The 17,588-nt window shown below is 36.1% G+C and overlaps 2 protein-coding genes across 2 annotated transcripts; one reads left to right on the top strand and one right to left on the bottom strand.

Moving 5' to 3' along the window:
- Nucleotides 1-1,154: 1,154 nt before the first annotated feature.
- LOC110792087 (putative pentatricopeptide repeat-containing protein At1g12700, mitochondrial) lies at nucleotides 1,155-3,446 on the bottom strand. The gene has a single exon (XM_021996898.2). It carries the CDS (start codon nucleotides 3,221-3,223, stop codon nucleotides 1,385-1,387), a length of 1,839 nt encoding a protein of 612 aa, XP_021852590.1. The 5' UTR covers nucleotides 3,224-3,446; the 3' UTR covers nucleotides 1,155-1,384.
- A 3,829-nt stretch (nucleotides 3,447-7,275) lies between these two features.
- LOC110792085 (pentatricopeptide repeat-containing protein At2g35130) lies at nucleotides 7,276-13,599 on the top strand. The gene is made up of 8 exons (XM_021996897.2): nucleotides 7,276-7,542; nucleotides 10,578-10,735; nucleotides 10,845-11,077; nucleotides 11,266-11,515; nucleotides 11,695-11,840; nucleotides 12,055-12,260; nucleotides 12,401-12,525; nucleotides 12,815-13,599. Exons 1-8 carry the CDS (start codon nucleotides 7,427-7,429, stop codon nucleotides 13,408-13,410), a joined length of 1,830 nt encoding a protein of 609 aa, XP_021852589.2. The 5' UTR covers nucleotides 7,276-7,426; the 3' UTR covers nucleotides 13,411-13,599.
- Nucleotides 13,600-17,588: the final 3,989 nt, after the last annotated feature.

Raw genomic sequence — 17,588 nt, 5'->3', positions numbered from 1 at the left:
AATGAATAGTATAAACTAGGAATTATATGAAGGTGACAAAAATAAAATGTTTGATTTATAAAAATATTTAACAATAAAAGGTTAGTGATAATGTGATATCATGTGACCTCTGAATTAGAGTCTTACAAAACCTCTGTCTCTACCTCTTAACTGGAACTACATCTGGAGCATGACCTTTTAACTGTAACTACATATGGGGTATGGCCTCTTAGCTAGAACTACGTTTGGGATATGGCCTCTTAATTGAAACTACATTTGGAATATGGCCTCTTAACTGAAACTACATCTAGAGCATGATGAATACATCGTGAGACTAGTCTAAGATTCAACAAAGCTTGGAGCAAAAAAACAAGCAAAGACAAAGAAAATCAAATGTATAACCATCACAATTGAATGAAGAGGAGATCTCGTAAATACCAAAATGTCAAACTATTAGAATAAAATAGAACTCGAACATATTATTGAGAGTTATACGTGGTAAAACAAAAATTGAAAAAGTGAAAACTGTTGCAATAAAGTCTTGCAATTTATGAAAGGAGTTGCAATTTATTAATGCAACATGTATCGTGCATACATATATTTTTAAGTCTAAATTATCAAACTACTATTAAATTTGGTTTTCCAAATGGTTCAATTAAAATATTCAATTATATAAAACCATTTACGAAATTTCAAAAAATTATTTACAAACAAGTTCAATTATACAAGCAAATGTAAAAGTTGAAAAATACTATTTTAATTAAAATTACTTATCTAAAACTAGTTGTTATCCGATTATTTAATAAACTTTATATAATATTGAAGATAAGGCAGTTATCCTATATGATAGAATATCGAATATAGTAGAGTTATGTTATAACTAGGCTATATGATATAAGATAGAAGTCTATATGAATTAGGAAACCTATGAAGAGTAAGAGATCTAGTTTGTATTATAAATAGAGGCGTATGCCCACGTATAACAGAACACAATACAAAACACAATATTATATTTTCCCTATCAATAATATATTTTAACATAATATATCAACACCACAAATGAACTTATCGAATCCACTTCAGGGGTTCATAATGTCATAAAACTTCCATCCTTCCGCATGAGACTTAAAATGATGCGTAATGTGGTGAAAATGCCAGAGTAAGCTTTGACAAACTTTATAGTGCAGAAGAAAATAGAATTCCAAATTAAAGAGGTTAATCGGCAGCAAAGCCATAGAAGATAACTATGCAGTTGGTACAAAGATTATTGACATAAAAAAGATGCTATGTATAATTTTTTAACAAGTGATACAAAAATATAGCTAAACTATATAAAAGCTACAAAAATACCTGTGGCACAATTCTTCCCATGGTTGCAAATATTGAAACCTTCTTAAAATTCATTTCAATTGATGAACTTTTGTAGCAACTCCTTGTTATCACGGGACAAAAGGCCAACAAACAATTCTAATGTATCAACATCAGCTTCAAATCCCTTGCTAACCATAACATCTCGATAGTATAAGGCTTTTGGTAAGTCATTGTGTTGAATAAATCCTCTAATAACAGTATTGTAGGTTACGCTATTGGGAAAACATCCCTTTTCCTCCATTTTAGTGAGTAACTGAATAACTTCACTCATGAGCCCTTCCTTGCAGAAGCCTTTAATCATCGTAGTGTATGTTTTACCATCAGGTTGCAAACCCTTTAATACAAGATTGGAAAAGAAATTTGCTGCATCTTCAAGTCGCCCAGTCTCACACAAGCTGTCTATTAGGATATTATAGATGACAATATCCTCCTTAACACCTTTATCCTCCATATCTTTGAGCAATGTCACTGCCTCATCAAACCGCGCACTTTTGCATAGGCCATCAAGCAATGAAGCATAGGTGATAACATTTGGAGTAACTCCTTGAGCTTGCATTTCCTTGAACAACTGGCGTGCAGATGGAAGTCTACTGATTTTACAGAGACCATCAATAAGAGTGTTATAGGTAACAACATTAGGCGTTATCCCTTTCTGCGACATTCCTTGGAATAGATTCAAAGCCGTATCAACTTCTTTAGCCTTGCAATATCCATTAATCATAGTATTGAAACTCACAAGATTAGGCTCACAACCATTTTCAGCCATGAGATCAAGTAGCTTTTCCGCATCTTCCATCTGACCACGCAAACAATAACCATCGAGCAAAGCATTGTAAGTAATGATGTTGGGAACAAAACCTCTCTTAATCATGACATGTAGAATAGCATGCGCTTCATCAACACCCCCATCTTTACTGATCATGTCAATAAGCATGCCGTAGGTCTCAACAGTTGGGGCAATGTCACTCTCCAACATCTCGGTCAACACAACCTTTGCATCTTCCCGATGGCCAGAGTTGTAAAGGCCTCGAACCAACGAGTTGTAAGTGACAACATCAGGGTCAATGCCCTCAGTTTTCATAGCAGAAAACAATTCCAGGGCCTCTTGTAATAACCTATCCTTACAAAGACTATCTATAACCGTATTGTATATAACAAGGTTAGGCTTACAAAGACCAGATTGCATTTTCCTAAACAAATTAAGAGCACCGGCATTGTCGCCTATCCTACAAAGCCCTTTCATCATAGCACCATAGGTAACAATGTCGGGTTCGAAACCTAGCTTAACAATTTTATCCAACAAATGAACAGCTTGTGGGTGCTTATTACAGTGGATATATCCATTGATTAAGGTATTAAAGATGTAATCATCAGGGGGATAACCAAGCTTAAGTCTTTTACCGAGAAGAGAGAACCCGAAATCTATGCGCCCCAAATGACAATAACAATTAGCAAGAATACCAATTGAAATCATATTGGGTCGAATACCAGACAATTCAAGCTGCCTGGATAGAGAAATAACAGTGGAATGAGGCTTTAGGGGTTTCAATTTAACAATGGCGGCGAATAGCTGATTGAAATCGATTACAGTAGGAAGAGGACGTAAAGATGTCATTTGATCAAATAGAGAAAGGGGGAGATTGAGATCGGAAAACCCTAATTTGCATTGTTCTCTAACTGATTGAAGAAACAAACCACGGTCATCGTTTTTATAGGAGAAATTGGAGTAATTTAGGGAATTATGAAATTGAAAGAGGGGAAAACAGGGGAAATCAAGAGTATTGAAGAACGAAATAAAAGGAGAGAGAAATTGGAAGGTGTTACCATAACCGCCATGGGAGAAGGAAGAAGAAGCATGACATGAAATCTTCATCCTGGTTCTACACTGATGTAATGAGTAGATGTTGCTGCTCAGGTACTTTTACCCTGTGTTCTTGAGAAATAAGGAGGGAAATTAGCTTTGGAAAATTAGGGATTGTTTCTCTTTTCTCAAGCCAAAATATTTGAGCATTTTGCACAGGTGCATGACTCGATCTTTTTCTCCAACAATCCATGTAATGAGTGTTACTTGTGTGATAGTTCTCCACATTTGTTAATATTATTACTTCGTATAAAGTGACATAAGTGATACACAAATTGTGAGATATGAGATTTTGACTCTTATTTGAGATTTTGGGATGTCAAATTGCCAATTTAGTTTCAAATTCGATATGAGTCCAACTCGATTTGAGGAAAATAACTCATTTCAAGCATGAATTTTACCAAAGGTTTGAGTAAGAACTACAATTATAACATCCCTATGTGGCTTCGGTTTGTCTTATAGCATCTTTTTGGACAAACTACGAGAGAAAGAACAGTCATGCATGTGAGGTTCTTTCAGATTCATTTAAATGTGTTTAGAATATCAACTTTTATATTTTTTCACGCATGTAAAATTAGAAATATTGACGTTGTAAGCCGTATTTTGGAGACCATGAAAGTAAAATTGAACAATTTTTAGTGGCGGGCGAAATAAGGAGGAATATGTTAAGGGTATAATCCACGTGTGAGTATTGAACTAGTTATCCCACATTGGAGTGACTAACATATAAGATTAGTGGGCTACTCCATCTATCACCAATTGGTTTTAGGATAGAACCCTGTCAGACTTATATGCGGTTAATCTCTTCTCATGTACGAGCTTGTGTATGGCCCGATGAGTTCATCATGGTATTAGAGCCAAAGGTCTTGGCCCATTGTTTGTCCCAAAAGGGAGGGCCCACCAATGTTGAAGATTTGTAATATGGAGAAGAGTTGAAGATCTGTTTGAAGCAAGTAGCCCAAACAGAAGTGAATGCCCCAAGTAGGGGCTTAACCTCAAGTCAAGAGGGTCCAGTAAGTACGTTGTGTGACCTATCTAGGTTGCAAGCTTAAAGATGTCTTATGTGAGGGGGAGTGTTAATGGTATAATCCACATGTGAGTATTAGATTAGTTATCCCACATTGGAGAAATAGAGAAAAATTAACATATAAGATTGCTGGGCTATTTCACCTATCACCAATTGGTTTTATTATGGAACCCCGTCAGACTTATATGCGGTCAAATACTAGATTTACCCAATTTGAAGCATATATTTTGTTATTCAGTTAAAATCAAATTTAATTTTGGTCCAAATCTATAACCCTTAAAAAGTGGGAGCTATCCCTTATGAACAGTAACACCTATTTATTTAATTTTTTTTTTCTTTATTTTTATCTTGTTTTTTTATTTTTATTTAATATGTTGGTAAAGTGGCTAGCTACATGTCACAGATTGCTTTATATATAATTGTAGTGATTAGAGAATATAATGGACAATGCTAACATCCAATTAAAATACAAAATCATATTAATTGTTTCGAGTATGAAACAATGAGTTTCAGATGAAGGCTCTTTCGTAATAGTGGGAGATCTAGCTTGTTTTTTAGAGTATTTTGGCTCAAAGTACCTACACACAAGTAAGTTAACTGGCATCGGGGGTGTTTCTAGGAAAAGTTTCTCCGATACCTATGTAAGTGATATGTGCGTTTTATATAGTATTTTCACCCCCCGCCCCTTAGTACTTTTATGCGTCAAATGAGCTCTTAGGAGCCATTTTAGTACTAATCTGTGTATTTAAGTGTGCCTTGAGTTTCAGGAATACTTAGTGAGAAATTGGTCTTTTTAGGCCCGTTTCTTGATGATTTAGGCCACTACATGATCCTGAGGGAGTTCGGGACGACTTTTGTCAACTTACGGGAGCCTTAGATGTTCATGATGGAGCCCCAGAAGTTAGACTCGGTGTTGCGGACGAAGAGCTTCCCGCCCGGTTGATCTCCCCTCGCCCATCGGGCGAGCAAGCAGAGAATCAGGACGTCAGAAGGCGCCCGACGGCCGGAGTCTCGCCCGGTGCCCATCGGGCGCCCATCGAAGCCAGCAACAACGCATTTTCTCTCTTCGCCTGGCGGGCGAGAGCCGCCCTACCGGGCGCGTGCAGATGGATTCGAAGTGTCTCCCTTCGCCCGGCGGGCAGGCCTGCGCCCGACGGGCGGGATACGAGCTGGTCGCCCGACGGGCGGTTGGCCGCCCGACCGGGCGACGACAACCCTGGAGCCTTTAGCGCGCGGTTTTATTCCGGTTTTCTCTTATGTTTTTAGGCCAAACTATAAATATAGCCTTTGTTAATTTAGTGGGGATCCTATTATCTCATATTCTAGTATTAAACACTTAGTTTTTTCTCTCTAATTTGTTCTAAACACTTAGTTTATTTTCAATCAAAAATTCAAGCTTTCATTTGCCATTGTTCTTCAATTAGGTATTGTTCTTATTTCAATCTTTTTGTTTTTCCCTTAATTATGTTTTCAATCATGCTAATTGCTTTGTTTATTGTTAATATGCTTGAGTAGTCTAATTTCTAGGGTTTGGGAATCCATGATTAATATGAAGGGATATTGAATAATTGTGATTGTTGGCATTGTAATTAATTCCTATTGATTGGTTTATTTCACTATACAATTAGATTTGCGCAGGTTTAATTGTGTAGTTATGCAATATCAAATTAAGATTCGAGAGATGCAATTTGATGTTTAGGCTTGTGTCAATAGGTGGAATTAGGATTAATACGTAGCGAGAGCCCGTTAATTCTGAGTCTGTGACTAGTATCGATTCGAAAGAGCATGCTAGTCTAATTAACTACCTTGTTGATTATCGTGATTATTCGTTGTCCTGGATTGTTATTTGTTGGTGAACCTATGCCCTAAATTCCTTAATATATTGATTCCTAGTTGTTTAATTATCGTCGTAGTTTTAGCAAACCATCAAACCAACTCTTGTTCACAATAGTCTAGATTAATTAATTGATAGTAGAAAGAACGCCTGTTTCCCTGTGGATTCGATCCTAACTTCCCTTGCTACCTAGCTAGTGGACCTTAGGTTATTTTTGATCAGGTGATACGACTTTAGCCTGTCAGTAAGTACTAGGTTTGAAAGTAGAGAGAGTTCTCTAAGTTAAAGTGTGTGTGAAGATAGGTATATGGACTAGGGCGGCATATTTATAGTGTTTGTGTAATAAATGCAACTGAGTTTTATTACAAATGGGCCATGAGCCGCTTTAGGAGGTCTAGAACCTTAAGAGAGAGGGCTGAGTTATATTGTATTTTAGCCAAGTTGGGATATCAAATCCGAAATATCCGAAATTGTACGTTGATTAATAAGTTCACTTTTGTGGTACACGACTATTTCATATACTCATAGAATGCTAGAACACCATCGATACCAAATTTTAAATTTTCAGCCACACTGCGCGCAACGCGCGCCACCAGCTACTAGTTCAAATAAAAAACCAAACTCAAATATCGATCAAGAAACAAAAAAAAAAAAAAAAAAACTTAAAGAAAATTAGTAAAGTGATAGCATTCCAAAACCAAAATGTATTTTAAGTAGTAAAATAATAAAAAATTAAATAAAAAATTAATATAAAAAAAACAGAGAAAAAACATAAGATAGTTAAAACTTAAAACTAAAATGGTGTGCTCCGTATTTTTTAAGTTAGAAAATACTCCCTCCGTCTCTTAATACTCGCACCGGTTTGACTGGTGCGGAGTTTAAGACATTTAAATTGACTTATTAATTTAATGGGTGTTGGTTAATAGTGGGATATTTTTTTAATATAGTTAGTGGGAAATGGGTAAGAGGTGGAGAGTGGTGAGTGGGGGTGTGAATTTTTAAATGATTTTTTTTAGGGAATATGGGTGTAGGTGGGGTTAGTAAAAAAGTGTGAGAAATAATATAATATTGGTATAAATTTCCATTTATAAAAGCGGTGCAAGTATTAAGGGACGACCCGAAAAGAAAAGCGGTGTGAGTATTAAGGAACGGAGGGAGTAACAAAATTATCCTTTAGTCCATCTTGTAAAACTTTTGGTAATTTGGAGTAGATGTCAAAGTCCACATATATTTTTTATTGGGTAAGAACCAAGAAGTTAGAAGAGGTTCCAAAAACACTATCCATTTCCCCGCCAAACACTCAAACAGAGCAAGCAAGTACCAAGGATTGAGGAGGTGGGTCCGGAGTAAGACGATGACGGTGGTCGGAAATCCCATCGCCGCCGCTCTCACTGGTGGGTCATTGCCGGAATCGACTTCTCTTCAAAGTAGAAGATGGAAATTATTGGCTGCCAATTATTCTATCCGCGGGTGAGTATTTTTTACTCAATAATTTACTAGTATGATATTAAGGTTATTTACCAATTACCAACAATTGGTATAGCTTACATATGTATCCAAATGTTGTCGCCAATTTTTTCTTGCAAATGCATGACATTATTGGGTAATTGGCTAATCACAACTTTGTACGGAATTAGTTGTCGCATTGCTAGTTCAAATTACACTATCAATGTGACAATTATATTGATACTAGGGCAAGGGTATTTGTTTACATTATTACACTACCTTTCAATCAGTTTGTGGTGTAATGGTGTGTATATATTGGCCTTTAAAGTTTGGAAATTGAGTGCCGATAACCCCTATTCATTAGTGTTGGAGGGAAAAGGAGAGTCAACGGCCAAAATTTTGACTTTTCCATCGGATTCTGGGTTAAAGGTGTTGTTTTTAAGACAAAATGCCCAAGGTAAGGTACCAGTATGTCACACAAAATAGATAAGGTACTAATACACCAATATAGAGTCTACGAAATGTACTATTCATAGTTTTTCCTTATTAAAATGAAATTAGAAGATGAAGCTCCATATAATACTAGGGCGTTTGCACCAAATTATATGAGTTTGTCTAGAAATTCCGAGTTAATCTCAGTGATTGGAAAATTTTTCCAATCAAATGACATTTTTTCGTAATGTTTTGCTCAGGGGCGGACCCATGTAGACCCGGAGGGGTCCAGAGGGACCCCCATTATTTTTGAAGAGAAAAATGTAAAATTGATATTGGGGTAATTAATTGCACTTGAAATAGTTAACTTATGTATAATTAACTTACATTAATACCAATGAAATATGCTTGCAGCATAATGTTTGCTCGAATACTATGTTACACAAACAGTTTGGGTTCGATTCCTATTAGGAGGATATTAAATACGAAGTATGATTTTTTTCCCTTTCTTTTTGTCTTTTACTTACCCTTCGTTGATCATCTAAATTCTTCATTTTTATTTTTTCCCTTTTTCCTTCATTTCTTTTTCTTTTCTTCCTATGGTTCATGATATTCATTTTACAAAAAAAAAAAAAAAAAAAATTAGTAATGTTATTTTTTCTTCAAAAGGATTTTGTAATTTTCATAAGATATACTTCTAGTAATGTATTTTTATACTCCACTTTTATAGACTTATAGTTGCATGTTTCTTAAACTTAGAGGCTTAATTAATTCACTTGTACGTATATAATAGCATAATGCCTCATAAGTCATAATCGTTAATGCATTTGTGTGCTATTTGTTCAGTGGTAATTATTGCAATAAAGTAAATCTCCTTCAAAGATGAAAAATTCAATTTTTTTCCATTTTAAATTGATATCGCATCAAGTTATTGTTGAAATTTGGACTAGAGGTTGAGTTTTATTGTTATGAAAACCCAAAAAAATTCTGAAATCCTACATATATTTTATTTTGGTGCTTTTAATATTTCGACTACTTACCTCTCAACTTTAACCTCCTAAACAAAACAAATATGAGAAATTAGAAAGCAAATCATAAATATTTTTGGACCCCCATTTATAAATTCCTGGATCCGCCCCTGGTTTTGCTTGAAAACTGTAGTTAGGTGTTGACTGTATATTTGTAGTTATTGACTGCATATTACTCGGTGTTGATTGCATACCACTTATCGTTGACGGTATATTTTATGATTGTTGATGAATCACTAAAATGCAATATTATTGGTAAGTGGTTGACTGTATATTTATGGTTGTGGATTGATTATTAGTAGAAGTTTATTGTATATTGCGAGTTGTTGAATGTATATTATATAGTTGTTGATGTATTATGAAAATGCAATTATGATCGTACATGTGGCCCATATTTGATGACATGTCACTCTACTTTAACCCACATTTAATGGCATTTTCGTAATAAAAGCATCAATTATTTACGAAAATGCCATTTGATTGGAAAAATTTCCCAATCACTGAGATTAACTCGGAATTGACTCGAGTTTGTCAAGAAAAATGAAGACAAAAAATTGGTTTTTGGTCCCTTGGGTTTAACTAGATAAGAATATTGGGTTGTTAGTTTTGTATGTGGGGCGATTTCTATCGTACAACCGGTTATACGGTGCAACCAAGGTTATTTTTGCTTATTTGCTCATTTGGAGAAGTTCCAAGTGAGAAAAAGAGAGGGAAAAAAATAGTAATGACTTGTGGTAATCAATCGCATTGGCATACTTAGAAATCCTACAAAAGCACCTAGTTTCCAGCAGACAATTGAAATCCAAAAGTTGTTACATGGATACATTTATGTGCTTTTACTGAGTTTTACAGGCCGTTTGGTAAGTAGAAATAAATGGTGATAATGGTAATGAATTTAGTTTAATTTTGTGTAGTTGGATGTGCAATAAGATCAATGTTGTGTCACTTTTGTGAATTAATGACTGTACTTGAACTTCTGTATACGGAATTTTCTCAGTAGTGAATGGACATGTTCAAGAACTGGGTGTTGATATTGTGGATAGTGTTATCTCAAGTTATGAACATGAACTGATGTACATAAGGTTGGAGACCTTTTTTCCCCAAAAATAATGTTGGAGACTATTTGTGAAAGATATGTGTAGAGAAGGCTAGGAAGTACTCCCTCCGTTCCTTAGTGTTCTTCCCATTTGGAATCTGGACACTATTCACAATTGAAGAAAATCTTGTGAATTACTACTAATGTATAAGAAAAAATATAGTCACGTGGGGTCTTGTTTGATTCGTCTCAATGAATACTTCAACATTATGAAAATTTTATAATTTTTAATAATACGTAATTAGAGATGTTAACTATATAAAATATGCATTGGCAAATGTGCCAAAGTGAAATGGGAAGAACATTTAGGAACAGAGGGAGTAGCTGGTTAGCCGGTTCATTTTTCCATCAATAAATAATAGAGTTGCATATTGATGCATTGTTTCTAAGAATTAATGGTCTTTGATATTAGGTGAACTAGTTAGTATTCAAGAATCATTAGTTTGCATCATTATCTGCGAAACAATGCTCAATCAATGAATGTTCAATACCCAATGGTGCAGCATATATCTAGATTTAAGAAGCTATAACAATCGAAGTCCACAGAGAATAAAATGTTCTAATGTTGAGGTTCCTGAGAAGTTCAAGCGTGATAGCACTTATGTTGACAGACGAGGCAAACTCAGAAGCTTCAATCGCAAAAAGTTGTCTAGGAAACGATGTATGTACTTGCAATACTTTCCAGTGATTTAAGTACTAAAACTCATTTTACAAAATCCCAACATATATGGATTCTACCTGAAGTTTGGTGATTTTTTGTTCCAAACCAGGCGGTGGTTTAAGGGGACGTGGATGGAAATTTGGTTCTGGATTTATTGATGGGATTTTCCCGGTGCTTAGCCCTATTGCTCAGAAAATACTGGAACTTGTAGAGAAGGAAGCAGATAGTGATAGAATTTGGAGCGTTCTTGACACCCTTCCTCGAACACATTCCACTTGGGATGACATTGTCAATGTAGCTGTACAACTACGCTTGAACAAAAATTGGGATAAAATTCTGGTGGTGAGGAAACTTGTGACCTCCATCAGTTCTTGAATATAGCATAATGTTGAATGTAGCTAATTTGACATAGACATTAGCTAACCGGGCTTTGTTAATTGTTACATTGCATTATTAGTGTGACATTTTATTCTTTATGACTTGCTTCGAGATTATGGTTTGGAAGAACTGACACACTAGAATTTTTGCAGCTGTGTCATTGGATATTGCACGGGAGCTCCTTCAAACCAGATGTGTTGAGTTACAATTTGATGATTGATGCTTTCGGACAGAAATTACAGCATATGAAGGCAGAAGAAACATATTTAGAACTTCTGCAGGCTCGGTGCATTCCTACTGAAGTTACTTATGCACTTATGCTGAGGGCTTACTGTGCATCTGGATTGTTTGCAAAAGCTGAAGCTGTCTTCTTTGAGATGAGAAAATGTGGCCTTCCCCCAAGTATGTCTTTCCTCCCTCTATTTACTGAATATTATTCATTAGCCTGCATGTTTTCCTATTATCTGAAACATTTTCTGCTGTAATTCTTTCCAACTATGAACGTATTTTCTCCATATACAGACAGAGGATTTTAAGCTTGTCAGATTTCTGTAATTCAATTCTTTGATTGGTTTTGTTAGGTTCCGTTGTATACAATGCTTATATCGAAGGACTGATAAAAGGAGGAAACAGCAAAAAAGCTATTGAGCTATACCGGAGGATGAAACAGGAACGCTGTGAGCCAACTACTGATACTTACACTATGTTAATCAATTTATATGGAAAGGTTAGCCAGTAGTAGTTATCTGTTATAATAGCCATCAGCAGCCGCCAGTTGCATCTAAATTTTGGTTTCTCAGTTTCTCTTGGACATTGATCAATTGCATATATTGATATTGTGAAGTGGTTTCATGCAATTCTTCTGTAATCAGTTACAGCAACACTCATTTATTTTGGCATTGTTATTCAAGAAAACAAATTAATGCCCGTTATGTATGCAGGCAAATAAATCGTATATGTCCCTGAAAGTGTTCAATGAGATGAGAACTCAAAAGATCAAGCCAAATATCTGCACTTACACTGCACTAACCAATGCATTCGCAAGGGATGGACAATGTGAAAAAGCAGAAGAAACATTTGAGTTGCTGCAAGAAGCTGGTCTCGAGCCTGATGTTTATGCTTATAACGCCCTGATGGAAGCTTACAGGTTAGTGCCAGAAATCTTAAGATGATTTATACATGCTGCAGGTTCATCTCAGAAAGATGAAAAGATCATTATAAATTTGATGTATTTTATATGAAATATTTTTGAACTAATTTAGTTCTTTCATTATCCATTTCTCATAGCCGCGCAGGATTCCCTTATGGTGCAGCAGAAATATTTTCGCTTATGCAGCACATGGGATGTGAGCCAGATAGAGCTTCATATAACATCATGGTAGATGCCTATGGCAGAGCTGGTCTAGTTGAAGGTAACAACTTCGCCATCTTACTACTTCAATTAAGCAGCTTGAATTAAGGGTTTGTTCACCTTATTTCCACTTATTTCAGGAAAATATAAGTTTAGTTAAGTTCAGATAGATAAGTTTAAGAAAAATAAGGGTTGCGAAGTACAATTTATTACTAAACTAAGTTTTGATAAGTTCAGATAATGAAAAATAAAGTGAAAATCAGGTGAATAGAATTGTTTTCATGTTAAGTTTTATAATCTGATTGAAATCTCTGCTCTCTTATGATCTTATCCCTATATTATGGTTTCAGATGCAGAAGGTGTGTTCATGCAGCTAAAGCAACTCGGCATGACTCCAACCATGAAATCCTACATGCTGCTACTTTCTGCCTACGCGAAAGCAGGGAACATTTCCAAGAGCGAAGAATTTGTAAACGAGATGATCGATTCAGGTGTTAAACCAGATACATATGTCATGAACAGCATGCTGAATCTGTATGGACGGTTGGGCAAATTTGAGAAGATGGAACAAGTTTTAAGTGCAATGGAAGATAAACCAAGTGTAGCTGCTGATATAAGCACTTATAATATACTGATAAATGTATATGGACGAGCTGGATACTTCGAGAAAATGGAACAGTTGTTCAATTCACTCGGGGATAGAAACATGAAACCTGACGTAGTGACATGGACATCGCGTCTAGGAGCTTACTCGAGGAAGAAGCAGTACAATGTTTGTTTAGAGGTGTTTGAGGAAATGATAGATGCTGGTTGTTTTCCTGATGGTGGGACTGCTAAAGTTCTTCTTTCGTCTTGTTCGAATGAAGATCAGATAGAACAGGTTACCACAATTCTTAGAACTATGCACAAGGATGTCAACACTGGTATCAATATTGAAGGCAAATGAATGCCATTGTACAGTACAATTGGATTTGTTCTTGCATAATGTATATTGAAAACATTCACCATTGTAGTGGATTGTGTTCCGATGAGTTTGTTCCAAGCTCAACAACCACTTTTCATTGATTTTGTGATGAAAGCAATTGTACTGTAACTGTACAATCATCATATATATAGAGGATGTTGTTTTTTCGCATATCACATATGTGTGGCAACACACATATCAACTAAAAGACAAATAGCTAAAAGACAAAAAATGAAGTACCATTCATGTTAAAAAAAGTACCATTCTGTAAAAAAAAAAGTACCATTTTTGTTTAAAAAAGTACCATTTAATTTCTTTTTTGTTCTTTTTCCTAATTTGTCTTTTGTTCTGATATGTATTTGCCCATACATATCTGATATGCGCTTGTACTTCCTCGTATATAGAGTGGCGGCCCCGATCCCATTGGTAGTCACTCATTACAAGGCCAATCAAAACATGACAACAATACTAGGACACCTAGCTAATAAGACAAAAAGGGCCTTTGTAAAACAGTCTGTTGTAAAACAGAATTGCAAGAACTTGTTTTTTTTGAGGGAATTGCAAGAACTTGTTTACTTGACTACTCGTATGAACTTGCTTGCTTGACTGCTTGCATGAACTTGTTTGCTTGACTACCTCTAGGAATTTGCTTGTAATCCCTCTGTCCCTATTTGTTTGCCTTATATTCTATTTTGATCCATCTCTTAAAGTGAAGGAAATAATGCCCTTGGTCCAAGTATGCATTCTATGTTAAGTCTAATAAATGCGGTTCAGTATTAATTAACAAGTTAATAATTCAGTGAGATCAAGTGAGCTGAATGCCTAGCTAGAGGCCGCTTCAGTTCAAGTGGAATTAATGATATTAATCCACAGCTTACTCTTGACTGAACCCGTAGGGTCACACAAATAGTACGTAAACGGATCAAGTATTTAATGGCATTAAATACTCTATCTATGGATATTCGGAATCGACGGATCTTGTGTTAGGTTATGATACATATGACAATTCATAAATCATGCGGAAAAACCATAAAGCCAGGAAAACATATTATTTACACATAATCATTTAGCATAGTTTAGATGCATACTCTTTGTTGCGTGCCTTCCCTAGCTGCGCCCGAACCGAACAAGAACAAGTCTTTAGGACTCCAAGTGTCGTCCCTCCGTAGATAGTCCACAGCACGTCCGGATCCGCCTTAAGATTGACCAACTAGAATCGCCCTTAAGGTACTAGAAAATTTCGGCACTTTTATGAGCAAGATGTGTGTTTTAGTTTTCTCTCAAAAACTCACTTTTTGAATACTTTGAAACTTGTTATAAATTGTGAGCCCTAGCCTCATATTTATAGGGGTATGGAAAGGGAATCGAAATCCTATTCAGATACAAATTAATTAAACCTAGAATCCTACAAGAACTCTAATTTAATTAATTTATCAAATAGAATTAGGAATTTAATCATTAACCGAACTCTGCATGTTTTAGGAAACGTGCACGAACACAAACACTTGCACACACACGCACGGCAGCCACGATGGGCCCCCATGCGTGCGCGCGAGCAGCAGCCCACGCAGCGCCCGCGCGCGCTGCGCAGCCTGCTGGGCCTGGCCTTGCGCTGGGCCTGGCGTGGCTGTTTGTGCGGCGCGCTTGGCTTGCTGGGCGATGGCCTGGCTTCGTGCTGGGCCTCGTCCGGCAGGCCTCGTCCGATGCTTATTCGTACGATGCGCTTCCGATTAAATTTTCCGATTCCGGAATTCATTTCCGATACGAACAATATTTAATATTTCCGATTCCGGAATTAATTTCCGTTTCGAACAAATATTTAATATTTCCGTTTCCGGAATTATTTTCCGATTCCGGTAATATTTCCGATTCTGACAATATTTCCGTTTCCGGCAATATTTCCGATTCTGGCAATATTTCCATTTCCGATAATATTTTCCGATACGTACCATGTTTCCGTTTCCGGCAACATCTACGACTTGGATAATATTTATATTTCCGATACGATCCATATTTCCGTTTCCGGCAATATCATCGTTTCCGGAGTATTCATTTCTTGCCTGTGACGATCTTAGCTCCCACTGAAACCAAGATCCGTTGGTTTCGAATATTCATAGATGGAGTATTTAATGCCATTAAATACTTGATCCGTTTACGTACTATTTGTGTGACCCTACGGGTTCAGTCAAGAGTAAGCTGTGGATTAATATCATTAATTCCACTTGAACTGAAGCGGCCTCTAGCTAGGCATTCAGCTCACTTGATCTCACTGAATTATTAACTTGTTAATTAATACTGAACCGCATTTATTAGACTTAACATAGAATGCATACTTGGACCAAGGGCATTATTTCCTTCAGTCTCCCACTTGTCCTTAGGGACAAGTGTGCATTTCCTAATTCCTTTGTCGCTCGATGCTTACTCTTGAACATAAGGTAAGAGTTGTCATCCTTATTACGTCCAGAGGTGTTCCTCGGTTTCAGAGTTCAACTGATCAAATAAACAGATAATCATAGCCTATGATTCATCCGAGCACGGCCATGCATTTCACAGTTTCTAGCTCTCCGAGTGGCCTTGTACAACTTTTAAGCATCTCATCCCGATTTATGGGAGGACAATCCCAATCTTGCGATCTTGAGATTAGACTTCGTTTGATAGGTGATTACCTGAGCGTTGCCTTTATAGCCTCCTTTTACGGTGCGACGGTTGGTCAACGTCAAAGCAACCAGTTCTCAAACAAGTAATCTCAAATCACTCAGGTATTGAGGATTTAGTGTCTAATAATTTTAATGAAATTTACTCATGACAGATTTTCATCTCTTACAGTAAAGTTTCATAGGTCTTGTCCGATACTAGTCTTCCCAAAGTAAGTATCTATGCAAATGATTATGACATTGCCATGTCCACATAGTTCAAGAAACAGAACTACTAGTCATCTTGCATTCTAATCGTCTAACGTTTTCTATGCGTCCAATTTTATAGAAAACTCCGACTAGGGACCATTTTCAACTTTTGACATTCAAGTTCACTTGATAGACATTTCTTAGTCACAGGACTGGTCCTGACAATCTATCTTGAATATATTGTCAAATTGAAGGGACTCATCATTTAATACTAAACCAAGATTAAATGGAATATGAAAACACATTTCATATATGATAAATGTTCAACCCCAATGTTTTACAACCATGGGCCTCTAACCCATCTTTAAAACATTTCATGGAATTCAAAGCTATGTTTGATTTCCAGTGCTACAACGTGAGTGTTGCTTCTCACTTGTTGCATAGGTTTAGTTATCATGCTTTGCCAATCTTAATATCCTTTTTATCGAATGTTCTTCGAGATATGATGATAAGATCTTTTGAGTTTGTTTATTATGTGATCTAGTCTTTCTTACTTCGATGGTGGTTTTACTCATTTTGCAATGAAGAACCATCAAGTTAGCAGACGTTTTTCTTGCTTCAAGAGTGGTTCTACGCATTTTTCAATGAAGAACCATCAAGCCAACAGATAGGTGATCTACCCAAGTTCAGTGAAGAACTTAAAACAACCCTGTTTTATTGCTTCTTAGGCAATAATTACTTTTACTTCAACTGTATAGGTTGCTAGTGATGCTTTGGTTTGGATTTACTTATCCAAGCAGTTCACAGATATGTGGAAGACTTTCCAGTTGTATCTTAGAACATAGAAATTAATATTTAATTTCCCACGCAACAACTCATGGTCTCCAATCCATGTTGTCATTTCAAAACACGATGCTCTATAGCTCGTCCTTATCAATGGTTAACTCCAAAGGGTCTTGCTTGATCCTTTGCCAGCGTTTATGCGTGTAGCATCAATATTTAGCATATCTTTATTTCCTTGAATCAAGAACTATTCCTATGTACCTTTTCAAGTACCATAAGTATTCTTGATCTCAATCTAGTTGATCTTTACTTAGATCAATAGAGATTGGTATATGTTCGTCATGGCTAAAGTCATACGATACGTTTTTGGCGATCCTCATATTATATCATACATGATAAATTCTTTTGCAGAATAATTCCCAATTGAATTCTATTCATGTAACTTTAGCTCATCTAGTTTCAGTAGATACTAAATCCAGCTAAATTCTTTGACATATAATATAGGTTAAGAATCTTACTTAGATCCTTTGATGT

This window comes from Spinacia oleracea, chromosome 4 (assembly GCF_020520425.1).
Source record: "Spinacia oleracea cultivar Varoflay chromosome 4, BTI_SOV_V1, whole genome shotgun sequence".
Classification (NCBI taxonomy): Eukaryota; Viridiplantae; Streptophyta; class Magnoliopsida; order Caryophyllales; family Amaranthaceae; genus Spinacia; species Spinacia oleracea.
Note: the sequence above shows the minus strand (reverse complement) of the source record. Positions and strands in the feature narration are given on the sequence as shown.

What these genes read in the sequence shown, in the direction of transcription:
- LOC110792087 (XM_021996898.2), bottom strand. Translation starts at nt 3,223, where the DNA reads ATGAAGATTTCATGTCATGCTTCTTCTTCCTTCTCCCATGGCGGTTAT.
- LOC110792085 (XM_021996897.2), top strand. Translation starts at nt 7,427, where the DNA reads ATGACGGTGGTCGGAAATCCCATCGCCGCCGCTCTCACTGGTGGGTCA. An exon ending in GCCAATTATTCTATCCGCGG is followed by an intron (nt 7,543 to 10,577) that starts GTGAGTATTTTT and finishes CCAATGGTGCAG; the next exon opens with CATATATCTAGATTTAAGAA. An exon ending in ATTGGGATAAAATTCTGGTG is followed by an intron (nt 11,078 to 11,265) that starts GTGAGGAAACTT and finishes GAATTTTTGCAG; the next exon opens with CTGTGTCATTGGATATTGCA.